We start from the raw sequence: 18,867 nt of genomic DNA on the forward strand, positions 1-18,867 counted from the left end.
CCGTCAGAATTGTGTTTTTAAGAACCCATTTCTGCGCTTTTTTTTTAATAAACGGGATTGTCCTTGGCTAAATGAAGCAGATCCTTGCTTTTATGCATTTCCAAGCTTTCGCGCTATCTTTGAGATCAACATTTTTTTATCACAAATTCATCCCTTAAAAATGTATACATTAAAGCAGCTGCCTTATGAGATCTTCAAGATCAACAATTTCTTTAGAGCGAATTTTCTTCAACAGAGCTCCAGTTAATGGGGAAGATTCCATAAGACTGCAGGGTTTGTAGCTCAAAATATTAACTGGACCAGAATTCCAGAATTGTGTGTAGAATGAGAATGACAAAAATTCCAACACAGTTTAACAATTGAACTGGGCCCAATTTCATAGAGCTGCTAAGTACAAAAATTTGCTTAGCATGAAATTTCAACCTTGATAAAAACGGGATTACCAACAAAATTTCCATTTGTTTCATGTGGCTTGTTACTGGTCTTCAGCTGTTGTTTGCTTGTCCTAAAAATCACATGGAAAATTTTTTGGTAATCCTGTTTTTATCAAGGGAGAAATTTCATGCTAAGCAAATTTTGTTTTGCTTAGCAGTGCTTTGAAATTGGGCCCTGTTGATTCAATAATCAACAGAATGTTCTCTTCTCCAGAAGACGATCAGAACATACTGATCGGAACGTCGAGTTAATCCAACGGATCCAACGATCCAACGGTTCTTTTCAGAACCACCCCAACTCATTTAAAGATAGTCATTTATTTTACATGGTGTTACCGCAAACTCTTCTATATATAGAATGCTATTGATCAAACTGAAATTGAACACTTGTCCGGTCATGAGTTTACTGGCCTGATGCTAAAAGCACTGGCCTCGGGCCAGCAGTCCTGTGTAAAATTTCGCTTAATGAAGCTACTGGCGCTTCTCAGATTCAAATTTTGGGACATAAAAACTGATCTTTCCCAAAACCACATTACTTCGAGGAGAAATGTTTTCCCAAAATGCTTGATACAATCGAAAGCTGCTGTATAGGCTTCTAACCAAAAGGTAGATTTATTTTAAGAGTGATAACCAAACGTTTATCTTCCCTTTAAGTCTCGCTAAATTGCTACAGCCGCATCTTGCGCACATTAAACAAACCTGATACCCCACAAAATGCGTCATCTCCTTCCCCACAACAGATGCTACGAAATATGTCAAGTACAAATTCAATCATTTCTTTTTACTTAAGCACCCACGGTAATTTATCTCTAAGAGGGACTCAGTCCCTTCCAATAAGTGGAATCAAATTAAGCAACGTGAAGTATTAAGAGAGTAACAGTCTCCGGATTGATGCCGTGCGCAGGAGGTCAAGGCGTCGGTCGTGGGTGTGTTTGTACTGTGGCGTTGTGTTTTGTATGTGGTAAATTTAAAGGGATTTTAAGATAACGTTTTTTGAATTTTAAGAAGCGGAAAATTTCCTCAGATCTTTGCGGTACCAGCTGCTAGGAATCCAACTGGCCTCTAGCTAGGTGGTCTAGTGGTATGACATCTGCTCTAGAATGGCAGAGGTTGTGGGTTCGAATCCCACCCAAATACGATATACTCTGTGGATTTCAGCATTTAGCTTGGTTATGATTCAAACCCTCAACCTTGTGATTGTAGTCTTATAACCACTGGACCACTGACATAAGTGGGGGTTTGTCTAGAAGCTCTAATGATAATGACAATGATAATAAGTAGGATTTGAAACTGTGCATGATGGAAATACGATATAGAAAGGTTTGCGGTAACACCATGTAATGACTATCCCTAATGAGTTGGGGTGGTTCTGAAAAGAACCGTTGGTTTCAACTCGACGTTTCGATCAGTATACTCTGATCGTCTTCTGGAGACAATGATAACAATGAATCCTTAGAAAGCACCGGTCTCCTTCACAGCAGATGGGCCCTCATGACCCGATATCCGCTCATTGTTTTACAGACAGGCATGAGTATTAACCCATTTTAGCACCTTGAAAGATTTGAAGATCCTTCCTGGAATTCTGCAGCCAACCTTGCCAGAAAGTCAATAAACACCCATTCTTATAACAAGTGTAGTGGGTTCTTTACACAACATACAGGACCATCGGCTTTAAATGTCTCATCAAAAGACGAGGAAATAATAGTTAAGTGTCTTGCTCAATGACACAAGTTTTATGACTCAAGGCTCAAACCCACACTTTGCTGATCAAAAAACACAAAAACAGAATTTGAGCGTGATACTGGTACCTAGACTACTAGGCCACGCAACACACCATTTTGAGTTGTGGTAGATATCTTCCGAATGTACCATTCATTGATCTCTTTTGGGAAAAAATAGTAGCTCTGACAAGAGCTGATTGGTTGTGGCAGTTCTAAAAAAAAAAAAAAAAAAAAAAAACACCAATGGTGTAAAAACTTGATGTTTCGATTAGCATCCTCTGGCTGTCTTCAGGAGAAAAACACAAGGGCTCTCCACCTGAGCAGCTAGAGCTGAATAATTGAAACGTTGAGCTGAAATACAACTGGGCCCAATTTCAGGCTCTGCTTACTGCCGAATTCTGCGCTTAAGATCACGATTCCCCACTTACTGGCCAGCACCGAATTTCTGTGCTAGCCTTGTAAGCGTAGAATGCCTAGTAACGTGGAGTACGCACGCGCAGAAGCCCAAATGCGCCGCTAACCCGTGAATGTAAGCACAGAATTTCCTGCTTCCGTAAGCGCCGATTCTGTGCTTAAGGTAAGCAGAGCCATGAAATTGGGCCCTGGTTCTTTCATAAGACACACCACAAACTCATTAGAGAGAATATTTTCATGGTGTTACCTCAAACCTCACTCGATAGAAGACCGACGACAACAGCGTCTCTTTATTTTCAAAATTTCCAACTGGATGATCAGCTGTGATGTACATCCAGAGCACATTCTATTCTTTTTACTAGAGCTTTGTCAGCTCCCAAGGCAGCCTCTTACACCATACATCACCAGAGAACATTTGAGCTAATTACAAATGGTGTAAACAACATGGGTGTCTGATCAAGGAATATTCTCAAGGTTATATATCAAGGGGGGCTTAAAAGAATAAGTCTTTGATGTTGACCTATACTATCTATTTATAGTCAAATCTTGCTGTGTAAAATCTCTCTTGGCGTCTCAAAGATGGGGCTTATAATGAGTGCTGATAAAGATTAGGTAGAAAGGGGAGAAATGCATTACTGAAGTTGAGGAAATTCAACGTGGTGTTTCAGCTTCACCGCTGGTACGAGAGTTTTTTCTTCTTCCTTGGTGATTTTTTATGGACTCAAAAAGACCTACGTGCCTAATTGCAGACATCTGTTTTGTAAAACGGCAAACTCGTGCTTAGCAGCTACAAGCTTACCGGTTTTACAAGCCCCAGCTTTGGCTGGACTCCAGCTTCCGCCCCTGCAGTTGTTTTGAAAACAAGCAATTTTGGTACGGGGCTTCAAACAAGGGTCTAAGCCAGAGCCTAAGCAAGAGCCTAAGCAAGAGCCTAAGTCAGTGCCTAAGCTGGAGAGTATGGTTGTATACAAATACAGTTAATATAGTGGAGGTTTGTGTGAAGCACATTTCTGCTATAATTCTAGTTTGTTTTATACGTTCATTATAAAAATAACACATTCCATATAATGATAAAAAACATTGAAAACATTTATCACCAGCTCATATATCAGTTTGACACAAACAAAAGTTTCTGAACAATGACAATGTCCATAAATGGCAAAACAACACTAAAAGAATGTACCATGCTGTTATCATATTTCATCTGAAACTTCATCCAGACGACATCTCCTTCAATCTAACTTCTCTTGTGTCTCAAGAAACCATAACTTCAGTCAGGAGAGATCAGACATGTTTTCTTAACCTATTCATCTTGAAACTTAATGCTGAAATGTTTCACAATCTGGGTGAACTAGGTCAGCCAATCCCCCCCTCCAAAGAATGTTAATAAGGGCACATGTGAAACTATCTCATATCTGGCCCGCGAAAAAACTTATACCAATATTTTTGCAACGTCAAAATGCGTCTTCCTTTCTTGTCGCAGAGAAAAGGAAACATAAGTTTGATGATGTCTCCACAAGGACTCCACCAAGATCATTAAAGAATAATCCGCCAAGCCAAATGAGTGAACGTTTATCAGAAATGACAGCCTTATATACACAGATCCATAATTTGTAACATTTAAAGATTTCTTAGCCACAATATTTAGAAGGGAGTCGGATGGAATTCCGGCGATTTGTCACTCCTGATTATTGTTTTTCACATTTCGAGAATTACAAGAGTAAATGTCATCATTTTTTATAAACAGGTTCTTCAGAAACGTACTTGAGGAAAAATGCGAAAAGTTCACAGGGTAGTCTTTACTACCGGAAAGTGACCAACTTGTTTGGGTTGGTTTTTTTTTTTTTTTTAAGTTAAAGAGAGGGCCTGAATTTGTTGTTTTGTTTCAAATGAGAACCCACCGTATTTGCCAGAAAATGTTTGCCTTGAGAAAAAAACACAATCTTAGTTTACATCTAAATATCTAAAAGTGAGTTGAAATCGAGTCAAACTTCAATTGTAATTATCTTAACTTTTTAGATTTTGATATTTCATAGTTGCTTAGCAAGTTGTTGATGTTGATATATGAATTCCTTCCTGTTATATTGGTGGTTATTGGTGGTTAAAAGATGTTGATGAGATAGATAGATAGATAGATAAATAAAAGGTTTATTGACAATAGCCATCGCAGCATAAAAACTTAATTGCAACTATGATACAATATTTTAAAAAGGTCAGTGATCAGTGAGATTAAAAAATATTAACATGAAATCAAATCGAATATGAGTAGACTCGCATCTAGTCTCAATTCTACTCTAAATATCTAAAAAAGGACCTCAAAGTTTGCCAAAACTTCAACACCTCCTCAGATTCTATAGCATCATGCAAACATTCTTGTCTTTAACTTCTTTTCAACAGGTACCATGGGCAAATCATACTCTTTTGTCCTATGGGTTCTTAGACAGTGACGGTTGTCTACGTGTACACTTGCCACAAAAGTTATCGACAAAATGTCTCGCTCAAGGAATGTTGTAACTTACTAAGATTAGAATTGGTGAACGTTAAATTCGCACTGTCATTTTTATTTCTTTTTGTTCTCAAAAGTGAACATAGGCAAGTCTTCAAACAAACAAGGGAGCCCTGGGTTCCCTGGACCCAATGCGTGTGACTTGCGCCGACTATAACACAGGCATGATATTTAATGGTCCTTTGAAAAAAAAGTAAGAAACTTTATTTATGAACATGTATGGTTAGGTTTCATATGATTTTTTTAAGCTAGTGGACCAACATTTTGCAGTTTATTTCCCGAGGCAAAATTTCGAAATTCAGACTAAAGTAGGAATAATATCCTATCTGATAAAATTAATAGTACAGTGAAGAGAGGAAGTACTGAGCAAATATAAAACGAAAAACCTACGTAAACCGACCAGACCAACGAGCGAGGTTGTTAGCCCACAATAGGATTATAACCACAGTCCACAGAGGTGAAAGCAGGACAGAACTACCCCCGACAAGATCCCCACGGACCCAGGATGGGTTACCGTCGCGAGGCTACAGAGACGAGCAGTTTGTAAATCATTCTGTTTAGACTCTCTGCACGTGACGTCATCAGCTGCTAAGGTCATTAAGGTAATCACCTCCGCATATTGCATACAAATTGATACAATTAGCGAGGAGCATGCACCGCAAGCTGGAAAAATTGTGCCAATCACTTTGCGCTAACAGACACACATATCTAGTGATGAACATCATGCAGTCTCACGTGTTTGTAATTTGGTGTAAATTGACTGAATAAAACCTCTTAAAACATAAAATACCTCAAGTCCACAAAGAAGGCCACGCCACTACAGGGAGTTATGAAGATGTTATGTGAGTTGATACATAGAAAATAATTGTAATAAAAAAGTGTTCCCAGATATTCTACGCCAAAATGGTGTTGTCGGTAGGAGGAGGCATACATGCAGGCCTTTGGTTTCATCTTTGATGCCAGGGGCAAGGCCATTTTCACTTTGCAACTTAGGGCACATCCGTTGGAAACCTAAATCGAATAAACTGTTCGCAAGACCAACTAAATGGGGGATTCCAACTATTGGCCTCACTTCACCTGGTGTGCTCTGTGGTCTAGTGGTTAAAACAATTACTCTGGAATAAAGGGGTAATGGGTTCAAATCCTACCCCAGTAGCCTGTGGATTTCTTCCTCCAGTAATAAGAAAGCACCGAGTATATAATGTTTATCACATATAGTTAGTAGTTTATTTAAAAAATTAAAAATAAAACTCAAATTTTACTTGTGTACTTTTGCAAGTCAGGCCTCTTATCTTGTGTTTATATTGATTGCTTAGAGCCTCAAATCCTGTGTTATATACTGCACACACAAATCCTTGTCATTTGATTGGTGGAACACGCATCACGTGGTAACCTTTATTTTGCAATGAACACTGCCACAATGCTCCAAATTTTAATATAAGAGTCCTTAATGGATAAATATAGGATACTTCAGACTCTTCGCAGGGTCACTTCCGAAACAAAAGTTCCCTGCCCCATTGTTCAAAGGAGGCAAGGTCGTGTTATGCAGAATAAGGTTGGTATCTGCATGGAGTCAGCCATATTGTTTGGAGGGTTTCAGACCGTGTCTATTTTGTGTCTATTGTGAACAAATTTTTAAAAAGTTGTAGAAAATAAAAATTAATTGCATTTTTCTTGAGCATTGTCAGAGTATTTACTCACTCAGCGAAATGGAATAGTCCACAGGCCTGATACTCCAAGGAGGCACCAAAAGCAATTGCCTCCATGCCCCAGGTCATTGCCTTGGTGCCCTTTAAATGCTCCAGTAGAAATTTACAATTTCCTCTATTGGTGCCCTTTACCAAGGAGGAAATGCCTTGGTGCCCTTGCACTTTTAAAAAAACCGAAGCATACAGGCCCAAGTCCAGATCATAATCGGACTCAAATTCATCCAATATTTGTATATTAGACTACTCAGTTATTACATTCCCATTGTTTTTATTGAGTCAACCAATCTATACACTGACCTCACAGCATTGTAATATTAGATTTTGTTAACGACTCCGGAAGTGGCGGACATGGCATACATGCTAAACAAACTCACACCACCAATCCAATTGCCACGCTTCCACGGTCGACCGGCCGGCGCACGGATCAGAGCAAAGAGGATTTGTATACTCTTACCTCTTTAAGCTGTTGTGCTTGTCTCTCTGCATCATCTTTGGACGTCTTGATGTCTTGCATAAGGTGCCTGATGTGAGCCTCTGCTACTCTGCGTCCACCAGACTCCTCGGCTAGTTGTCCCGTCAGCTCAGACTGCTGGAGGTTCAACTTGTTCCACTCGGCCTACATCAGAAGGGACAAAAAAGATGGTTTTAAGACGGGTCTCGAAAAAAGGCTAAAATGAGGATGAGGGTTTCTTCTAATAAATAATTGTTGATCTAGATTGCTGGCAAAAATCTTGAAACCTTGTTATAAAAATACAACAGAACCTAAAAAGTCAATATGAAATGTATGAAAAACAGGTTTTTCCCCTCTCTTTATTCAAGATTTTTTTTCAAGAGATCAAAAGCGATTAGCACTGTGACACGTAGCCCCTAAAGATACCTGGTCACGTCCGATCTGGTCATCATTATTTTCATAAGAAAACAATGCACCCAGGAAGGGACTGAAAACACAGGCCAGGATTCAAACTGGGGTCAACATTGATGAAAGGAAGGGGAAAATTCAGTGCATCCAAAAAGTGAATTTGACTTTGAAGTCGAGTCCCTTTTGGGCGAAGTTAAAATAATTGTTTGTTTGATTGTTATCAAAAGAAAAATGGAGTGTGTAATGATTGCATACAAATTGTTTCAGAATTAACACTTTGCAAAAGAGATAAAAACACATTGCTACCGCAAACCTCAACCATGATACTCCTTGCAAAGTTACAAATACCATGCTGTGTATTTAATATATATATATATTGATTTCTGTCGTATTTTTGTACCTTTTTAAATTGTTAAGTGCAAGGAAGAGGTCTCTGATCCACAATGCACTATAAATGCTGTTTCATTATCAGTTTTAAATTTTAAATTTTCAGTTCTCTGATTTATTCTACTTTTTAACGGTAACCTCAAACTCATTATAAATTGTATCACACCATATTCAAATTGGGCTTCAAACAACCCAAAGCAAGCGAAGCCTTCGGCAAACGCTTCACAGTGACTTCACTCTACACTTCAACACTTTTTGAAATGTTTATTGTGGCTGAAGTAAAACTACTCAGATTGGTAACGTGAACATTATCCAATTCATCCTGGATGTGTGCACTGTGGTCGCTTACTGTCCAATAGTATAAGCCTCGGTTGTGTACGACGACGCAACAAAAGAGCCAAGTGGCTACGAGGTATCAAGAGTCACCGCCCGGGGGTGGTTGCATTTCAATATTGTCTTTCCGTTCTAAATGGATATTATTCAAGCAAACCAATACGGACTCCTTGACATCTGGCAGCTTGGTACCATGGGATTCTAGTTGGAGTGCCCTTACCGTATCACTAAGGATTTAATAACATTGAGTAACAACGGAGTTAACGGCTTCCAGTGTTTATGTCACAATTACACTCCAGTCTCATGGGAACCTATATGGCATGAAGCTGTTATGAGCACCGAAGAATTGCTATACATGTAGCTCAGACAAATCTTGCTGAGCAGAAGCAGATTACCAACTGGAGTACTCAGTGACGTTATTAATTGTAACTGGTTCCCTGCATATTTTTTTGCTAGGCAGAAAACAAATTTGCTAAGCACCATAAAGGAAAATTAGCCCAAGGGCCCTTTGCAAAATACAAACGACCTTGCCCTCTCAAAGATGAAACTCCAGGCCTGAGGATGACATGTAAGTTCAGTGCTCTCCCTTACAGTGGTTCACTGGCCAAATGCCAGTGAAAACACTAGAAAATCAGTCAAAATTTCCTCCAAATCGTCCGGCTGGCTAGTTCAGTGTTGGGAAGCATCCCTATTTGATTAGAATGTTGACTAGTGAGAAAAGTTGATGGGCTAGTGAAATGACCAGCTAATAATAATAATAATAATAACCTTACTTATATAGCGCTTTTTATAAAAGCGATACAAAGCACTTACGAAATACAGTAGCAACCAACCAAATAGATAAACATGTTTTACAGACAAAACAATGCAATTAACAATGATTCAATCTAGAGTAACTTAAGATAGAGGTGGGTTTTTAAATGGGATTTGAAGGAGCTCAGGGTTAATCGAACAGATTGAGGAAGACGGTTCCAGCATTTTGGCCCAGTTGCAGCAAAAGCTTTAGATCCTACATTTGTCAGGATCATGGGGCCTGCTGGCTAGTCACTGAAAAATTAACACCAAACCCTGACTATAGACGGTGATAATTTGATCAATGGACACACTCATGAAATCTAACGATTCTTTTGTTCCCACAAAACCCTCCTCTTCTTTTGCACGGCCCAGTTTCATAGAGCTGCTTAAGCACAAAGATAAGCTAAGCAAAACAAGTTTATGCTAACCAGAATAAGGTTACCAGCCAAAAAAACATATCTCATGTACAATTTGTGACTGGTGTCCTGCTCATCAATGCTAAGCAGATATTTTTTAAGCAGTGTTTTCAACTGGGCCCTGATTTTAACAACGATCCAAGCAAACAAATTATTGTGTTTGAAACATAGAGGGCGCTATAACACTATAAAAGACAGAGCCTATTCGAGAGGCAAGGTAGAAAATAGGGGCTATGACTTCATCAAATGATGACTGAGAAAACTATGGTTACGCATCATCACTGGAATTTTACCTGTTGATAAATTGTGTATCATAAAAATCCACGCAGGGGGTCAACTGAAGAACTCGAAAATCTGAATACAATATCTGGATCACATTCTTACAGTCTGATTTATTCTATAATATTTCATTGAAATCCATGGTTGGTGTTTTGAATGGTCTTAAATTATCATTATGCTTTTAACTCAGCTGGACTGTTTTTTTAAACCATTACTTTCTGCGTAGTCATCACCCTAAGTTCATACAAGACTAATATTGTTACTGAGTTCATTACTCAGTTTCCTTCAGTAAACATGCCTTGGAAAATAACATGAGACAGAAATCTGGTTTAGTTTTTAAAAATGTAAATAGGCCCTACTATTTTAAAAATGGGAAACATTGGAAATTGTAAAAATCAAAGATATTTCTTTGGTTCTGAGGAAGTGGGTCAAATCTCGGGGATGTTTCTGACTTTACTTCTGACTGTACTAATTCTGCAAAAATAATGTTTTAAATTGTACAAAAGTTGTCTCAAATAAGACTAACAAACCACTAAACCACTAAGAGGGGGTGGGGGGGTCGGACTACAAACTCTGATTTCACTTTTATGGCTTTCATAGATATTTTTTTAAATTGTGTAAAGCTTGGCTCAAATAAGACCAACAAAGCACTAATGGTAGAGGGGGGGGGGGGGCTACAACAAAGTGTAAAACCACTAAAGGTAAGGAGAGGGAGGCCACAAAACCATGATATGCGTGTTAAAAAATGTGCACGGGGGCGGGAGGAAGGGGAGGTTTTTCTTGTGAATCACTCCTCTCCCTCTCACAAGGCCCAGTGCCCAAGACCCCTAAAGCTACCTCCAGGTCCAGTGCCCCAGGACAGACCCTCAAGCTACCTCCTTAACAGACAGATTTGATTACACAGCTACCCTCCGCCTGACTCCATCTCAGCTGAATCATGACAATTAATTACCCGCAAAGAATGCCAATAAACTATCAATATTACTGTTTAGAAATTATTAGGACAGCTTGATTTGTTCCTCGGAATGCAACTTCTAAACAATTCGACGTGACGACTATGAAAATCGCTGTCAAGATGTGAGTAACTGAAATTGTTGATCCCTGGTGCCCCCGATGTGGTTCATCATTTTCTCTCCCTCTCTCTTTCTTTTGTTGTTCAGTGGATGAGGGGATGTATGCGAGTCAAAATAAAACAACAGTAACGCTCCTTGATTTCTCCATGCAAGAATTATAGGCCTGTTGTGAACATTGGACTCATCTCCCATTTATGCCAGCAGTGACTCTCGTAAGATCATTGAAGTTGAGCCCCACTGACAAAACCATAGCCGGCAATTTGGACTAATTCCTTCTGACAACCATTGGGGGCTGACTGCAGAGGACTGTTCAGATGCCAGACAGACCATGCATAGATCTCATGCAGAGAGATCATTTCAGTTTAGCATCAGTCCCGATTCCCGGTATGGTCCCCTGACCCCGCATGCCATTTATCTGCAGTGAAAGACTACCGAATGCGCGCAGAAAGTGAGAAACATGATATCATTGCGATTAAACATGGATCGCCAATAATAAGTAATCAAATACTGATACTTGATTCAAGTTGACATAATGATGGATAATTTCTCTGGGACATGCATAAACTCAGATATTCTGTAAATATTAGTGATGGTGATAAACAAAAACTCAACAGCTTTTTACTCAGATCAAAATTCCGCGTAGAAAGTGAGATACATGATATCATTCTGATTCAACATAGATCACCAACAATAAGTGATCAAACACTGATACTTGCTTCAAGTTGACATGATGACGGATAATTTCTCTGGGACATAAATAAAAAGGGAGGTAATTGGATCGGAATTCAAGAAATCGTAAAAAATTGCAATCGAGGTGAAGAGCCAAAAACATTGGTTGTCAGCGTTTGATAAATTAATGCTTTATTCCAACCAATACAAACTGACAGACAAACATCATCAGCTGTTTTTAAATGAACGCACACTACACATGACGACTTAACATTTAAGGTTACCCCCCTCCCTGGCCCATTGTGACATCCAATGTCAAAACACATTCTCCTACATGATCCGTATCTATTCAATTTTTACTGGATTTTAAGCAGACGTGGATAGCGTGCCGTTGATCGCCAAAGATTTACAAACCGAACACACATATAAAACTACAATCTCGGGCAGAGAAAGTAATGGCTCTCCACATGTTGGTGGTGAGAGACTGCTTCCATATTCTCAGTTCATCAATATGGAGTTCTTTCAGTCTTCATGCAGATGAAGAACAAAAAGAAGAAGAAAAATCCCGGTAATGAAACGACCCCTCGTCACCTATCAACTGCCAATTACGAGGAGGTACTCACATTGCCACCCCGGATAGATTAAGTCTCAGACCCATGAAGTCTCTATAATAAAAAAAACTGTGTATGGGGCAGCCAAAATAATAAACCAGCCTTGGTTGGACACTAATGCTTGACTGCATGCTGAATCAGTAATAAAAAGATCATGTGTCATGGTGCATGGTGAGGTAGGAATCTTTGATCTTTACGAGTAAATACGCAATGTTGTGACAGCGTGACCTATCACACAATAAATGAGATAATGTTTGACCTTCATTTTTGACCCTCTTTTTTTTTTTTAACATCTCCGTTGGTGTAAGATTTAATGCAGGCACTGATGTCAAAAAAGGAACACCTAGAAATAGTTCAAAAAGAACTTTATAGAAATGTTTAAAATAACAGCTTGAAATGGTTTAAAACAAAACACATGGTAAAAATAAAACCTAAAAAAGTGAAAATCATACTTAATTTGTTTTTTAACAACTTGATTGGTTAACAACTTGATTGGTTAAAATAACCTATAAAAATGTTTAAAATAACACCTAAAAATTGTTACAATAGAAACAATGTGGAAAAAACAATATGGAAATTAACTAAATAGCACAGAGAACAAAGAAATTGTTTTAATAACTAATTAAGTAAAAGAATAAACAAATAAATAAATGTGGCTGTGTCATGGCTTAGTGGTCTTGCCCATTAGACTCAAGCTCTGGTGTTTCTGATAGGAGAGAGTGGGTTTGAGTCCTGTTTGTGACACTTGGGTCATTAAGAAAGACACTTAACCATTGTTGCATTGTCCTTAGGATGGGACTATGGTAATGCACAGACCAGCACACTGGGCTTCATTTCACAAAGGGCCTACAATTCCTCTTTACTCTAGTAATTTGTGCTGTGACATCACACTTTGCTTAGCAATTGAGATTGATTCACAGTTACGATCAATCTTAGCTCTTTGTTACATCTGCCCAGTACACTTATCATTAAGAGAAGGGGGCCAGCCTGGTGTTTTCTGGCCTGGTTGGCTGTAGGCCTATTGCTTTGTAAAACCCTTTGGCAGAGCGGCCAACACTTCTGCAATTTTGCATATCAATCAAGGAGATATTTATAATTCAACGAAATAGGGACTAGTTTCCGTACTCAGGGAGATGTTCAAATTTGCTTATCAGACCATGGAAAGATTGATTTATTCTCCAGGGAGTTTCTGCAGAAACAGGGAGACTTGTCAGAGGCTCTGTAATGGGATCTCTTAAACTTAAAATAACTGTTTACAACATATTAATTTTGTCAGTGTTTAAAACATCTGTAGATAAAGTGTTGTTTGTGAACTGAAGACTCCCCCCCCACCACCACCAGAATTTTGTTTTATTTTAAAGTAGACGTTTATTTACAAGAATGCAATACAGGCAGGAGGAAACCTTGTGACAGAGTTTGTCTTCAATGACAGTGGTAAACCTCATACAATAAACATGACAGCAACAACTTCAATTGACAACAAAGATTCTCAAAGTCCCAACTTCACTCTGTCTAAAGATGGCAGTTACAAGGCTAAGCGGTGCTTACAATGCTCTCTCTGCATGAGATATTAACATTAATGTTGAATGCTTGACATACCATCACAGAAGTAGCTGTCTGCATGGACCCAGGGGCAGAGTGTGATGTTGGAAATCACTTTACTCAATATCATTTAGTGACAGTAAATATCAAATTTCAAGATAATTCACCTCCGCTGAGGGCCTGAACGAGAAGAAATTTTCGCAAACAGTGGCGCATGTCAAAGTGATGACGTTAAAGAGAGATCGCGCTGCCTGTTTTTGAAAAGCAAGTTTTTACGAAAAGAAAAAAAGAATTTTCAAAAGCTCAAAGTCATGATTAATTTTGATGAAGGCCAAACTTAAGCCAAAGTTCTCCGGAAACCTTTAGGCTGGCAAACAAACAAACAAATTTCAGGCACTGGACCACAACCCATCCTCTGACCTTCGGGCAATTGAACACCCTGCTGCAGAGGTGATGTCATGAAAACAGGCAGATCTTAACAGTAGCAAATTATTTATTGAAGCAGTTTGTTTTCGTTCTAAATATTTCTAAGTAATTCTATTGAACTGAAAATAAAAGTTACCCCCAAAAATTCAACATGTTCTTAAATGATAATTTGATTGTGAGGCAATGGCTGATGTTGACAAAATAATCAACAGTTTAACCAGAATTTTAAGCATAAGTTCTGACGAAGGTTTGGACACTTTTTTTTAAAGTTGCGACCCACAGTTTGGGACACAGTGCTCTAATTCACACAAGTGATTTCAAACAGGGGGTATTGTCAAACTATCAAAAAACTAATTTGAACTATTTAAAATAACAGCGATGCTATGTGGGATTTGAGGCATTGCGTGATGAGGTATCAATACATACTTGGTTTACGGTAACACCATGTGTGTACCTATACTTGCTAGGAACTTATTCTTTTGAGAACTCGTCTTGCTTTATATTCAACTACGGCGATGCTGTTGAAACCCCTCAGCCCTTGTAAATTCCAGACAACTTAAGATATCCACAAACCATGTTCCTATACCCGAGCACTGTGACCTTGACATTGACCTGTTGACATTAAAGCAATCACACATTGTCTGATCTAAAAACTCTCCATCCACGTTTCGTGACAAAATTGCTACTATAAGGGAAGGTTTAGATGCAGACAACATGAAATAACTCATGACCTTGACCTTTGAACTTTTTCACAACAACATAATCATTTTCCCAAGGGCAACCCCACCCCCCCCCCCCCCACCGACCCAAAGCAAGTCTTAATGTCACTTCTAATTCAAGTTCAAGTTTAGAAGCAAAAGTGCCCAGCGGGACAGAGGGACAAACAGACGCGTAGGCAATGACATTACCCATTTAGCCCGTGGTAAAACGCCATCCCATTCATACCAAATAAATAAAGTACAAGCTCATTATTATGTATTTGTTTATTTACTTATTTTAAATGATACTTGAGCTGATCATTTGGGGCCCTCACACTTTGTAAAAATACACCAAAGATGAATGACTGCAACAAGTGACAAGACTTAGCAGAAAGCCTGTAAAAAGGGAAAGATTACTAAAAATAAACAATAGGCCTAATACAAAAGGACAGATGCACAAATTAAAACACCCTCACAGCCAACCACACAAAAAGATGGAAGTGTGAATCACGCAGATCATAAATTATTTACAAGCCAACAGCCTGGGCAAAACACAGGACTATTGTTTTTTTTTTACTTCATAAATTGGTTATAATTGTAAGAATCAATGTGGAAGATGTGTCCCCCAAGGAGGCAGTTTTCATGAGTAAATAAAACAAAACAATTTAACACGGGAAACGATCCATACACAAATCATTCCTCATTAATAGAGCTTGGTGCTATAAAACCTTAGCACAAAACATCAAGCTATTTAATTTCAGCCCTGGCTTAGCCACATTAAAGAAAACAAATAAGAAAAAAGTTGCTGCACTTTTAATAGGGTCTAACATTGCAACATCTCTTTCTAAAAAAAGCAAAAAAAAAGTGCAAACATAATCCCATAAATACTTCCACAAATGTCTACTTTTATTTCACTGCCTACAAGAATTTTTTTTTCCATTTATTAATACTTTCCACCCCGGATACCTTACACATCACAAAAGACCCAATGTCCTTGAGCAGTTTTCTGTACATTGATTACTTTGGACTTCAACCTGTGGTTAAATTTGGAAGTTGGGGGGGGGAGGGCATACAGAGAGGGGGGGGGGGCATTTGTGTTTGATTAGTGGAGGATCACCTTCAGGAGGCTTGAGGCTATAGAGAAGCCCCGGGGAGCTTCAGATTGGTGTAATTATTCTACGAAGGTACCAGATAATATTTTCATATCGACTGAAAGGTATGGATATAGAGATGAAAATAACATCAACGCTCGGAGGTCCCGATGTAGAATGCAATACGACGGGATGTTATAGATTTGGTGTCAGCTTGGAGCAACTGGGGATTTGTACGAGGCCACTTTGCTTTTATGCAAAGAATTAATCTATTCCTGACAATCTTAATCATATTTAAATCAGAAGAAATTATTTGAACACTAAACATTTATTTATTTATCATACTTCTAAAAACAATAGATGATTGCCCCCCCCCCCCCCACTCTCAACAAAAAACAAACAAAAACAAATTCAAAGCAAACAAAACAAACAAACAAAACAAAGCGAGACGCAATTATAAAACTATTTAAAGCACGAACACAGTATTGGTAATTTTTTTGATGTTTTCAGCTACGTTCAACTACTCAAGAAATCAATAGTAGGCCATTCCTTCAAATATTAAGTTTGTACCTTTGCTCCATCCCATCCATCCATCATTCAATTGCTGACACTTAAATAGCGAGAAATGGTAAAATGTCGTGAAAAGAACGAAACACAATGGCAGACTGCCATCAGATCAATGGCCAGTATCAAAAACGTGACAAGCAACGCTAAAAAGGTAGCCAATTACCTTTAATTGGCCAATTATAAACTCCAAGCCCATGGAGACATTTACACATCAAAGACCTTGCCGGTGAGTCCTGTTCGGCAATTATTCAACGGGCAACAGTTTCAGAAGCAATTTCTTCTGATTTGATCAAGTGTCCTTACGATGAAAGGTGCAGCTTGACAGGCTCTCTTCATGTAAGGTAATGTTGCATTTGCAGAAAAATGAAATGAACAATGCACACTACACCTTGAAGAGACGCTCTGGCCTGGTCCTTCAGGATGGATGATTGGACAACTCAACTCTTAAGATGGACACACACACTCAATGTTTGAAAGACGGACACAGACTCCAGGCATGTGAAAAAGCAAACTTTGACCAATAACTTTCCATGACGATGAACAAAAGTTGTTTAGTTTTTCATTGTATTCAAATCCCCTTTGCTTTTGCATCTCCGCACTTTTCATTTCACTTTTCATTGTGTAAGAGCAATCACGAAAGGGAACTCTTTCACTGTTATGTGTTATTGGCTATAATTTGTTTTACCCTTACATCGCTGTGTATTAAAGGCAGTGGACACTGTTGGTAATTACTCAAAATAATTATTGGCATAAAACCTTTCTTGGTGACGAGTAATGGGGAGAGGTTGATGGTATAAAATATTGTGAGAAGCGGCTCCCTCTGAAGTGCCATAGTTTTCGAGAAAGAAGTAACTTTCCACGAATTTGATTTCGAGACCTCAGATTTAGAACTTGAGGTCTCTAAATCAACCATCTAAACGCACACAACTTCGTGTGACAATGGTGTTTTTTTCTTTCATTATTATCTCGCAAGTTTGACGACCAATTGAGCTCAAATTTTCACAGGTTTGTTATTTAATGCATATGTTGAGCTACACCAACTGTGAAGGCTAGACTTTGATGATAACCAATAGTGTCCACTGCCTTTAAGCACTATACGTGTATACTCAGTTCTTTTGTTAAGTTATAGAAAACAAAATCTGGAAAAAAAATCCACAGGCAAATCACTTGGGTGGGATTGCGAACCCACAACTTTTGCCTTGCTAGATTAGATGTCGTATGACAAAATAAAGTATGAAACGTTCCGTTATCTGTGTGTGCGGTATTTAATGTTTATTAGTGACAGCCAAAATTCCTCCAAAGGCATAATTTGTAAAAGATTTAACTCTTGTTCACCGCCTTTTCAGGCATGGCACTTTGTTCAGATTCGAACTGCCTACAGCTATCAGGCAATGGCAGTGGTCTAGTTGGTAAGACATTGCTGTAGTGGGTTTGAGTCCCATCCCAAGAAATATGCCTGTTATTTTTTTTTACAGAGCTCGAGAAAATCCTGAGTAAACAGTGCTACCACACAACGGCGTATGCACTGGAGTTGGCAAGGCAGTTTGTCCTCGAAACAGGGCATCTGAACGATGGAAAAAATAAATTTCTAGTGAACCACTTCAAGGGGCACGAAGCCAATAGATACATATTGAACTTAATTTCATTGACCACCGTCTTTGATGAAACGTGCATGCGTGCAAGGCTATCATTGGCCGAGAGTTGTTTGCGGCGCGTACACGTGCACTTTTCCATTGTTTATCATCAAATATGGCGGTCGATGACGCTGAGTGCAATCCATCTATAAAGGTATGGAGGACATTGCCCCCATAAAGTATCAGGCATGCATTTTAATAGCTACAATTGAGTTGTCATTCATTCTCTTGAAAGAACCCGCTGTTTCCATGGTTCAATGCACTCATTATGACAATTAATTACTATTATTTTTTACAAAAGGTTCTTTGGCTATTGAGCAGTTTGAAGAATAAGGCACATGTGCAACCATGGTTAAATTTAATCAACTCCAAGTCACATTTATTGTTGTTTGTGGTTGTCATATAAATATTGTTGCATACATTTGCATCTTTGATAATGTTTTTCATGCAGTGTTTTATGTATTTTTTGACCCGATGACTTTATTTTATTGTGATGCCACTGGTGATGATGAAGCTGGTTGAAAAATTAGAACGACAAGTAATGAGGCTCTCTTTGGATTAAAACAGTTTTAATGTAGGTCATGTTTGAAATGCTCTGCACACCCTGTGATAATAAAGTCTGACAGAAAAGCTGTTCACAGTTACCTATGGTCCACTTAGTCAACAAAACAAAAAAATAGTCCCAGGCCTGTATGCTTTGTTT

The 18,867-nt window shown here is 38.6% G+C and overlaps 1 protein-coding gene across 3 annotated transcripts in view; it reads right to left on the reverse strand.

Moving 5' to 3' along the window:
• LOC117290639 (centrosomal protein of 128 kDa-like) overlaps nt 1–18,867 on the reverse strand; it is a 111,761-nt gene that overhangs the window by 62,627 nt on the left and 30,267 nt on the right. For all 3 annotated transcript variants that reach the window (XM_033772164.1, XM_033772173.1, XM_033772156.1), the window contains one exon: nt 7,239–7,400. In XM_033772164.1, coding sequence (XP_033628055.1) covers nt 7,239–7,400 — 162 coding nt within the window. The remainder of the gene's footprint in view (nt 1–7,238; nt 7,401–18,867) is intronic.

This window comes from Asterias rubens, chromosome 1, assembly GCF_902459465.1.
Source record: "Asterias rubens chromosome 1, eAstRub1.3, whole genome shotgun sequence".
In the NCBI taxonomy this organism is placed as follows: domain Eukaryota; kingdom Metazoa; phylum Echinodermata; class Asteroidea; order Forcipulatida; family Asteriidae; genus Asterias; species Asterias rubens.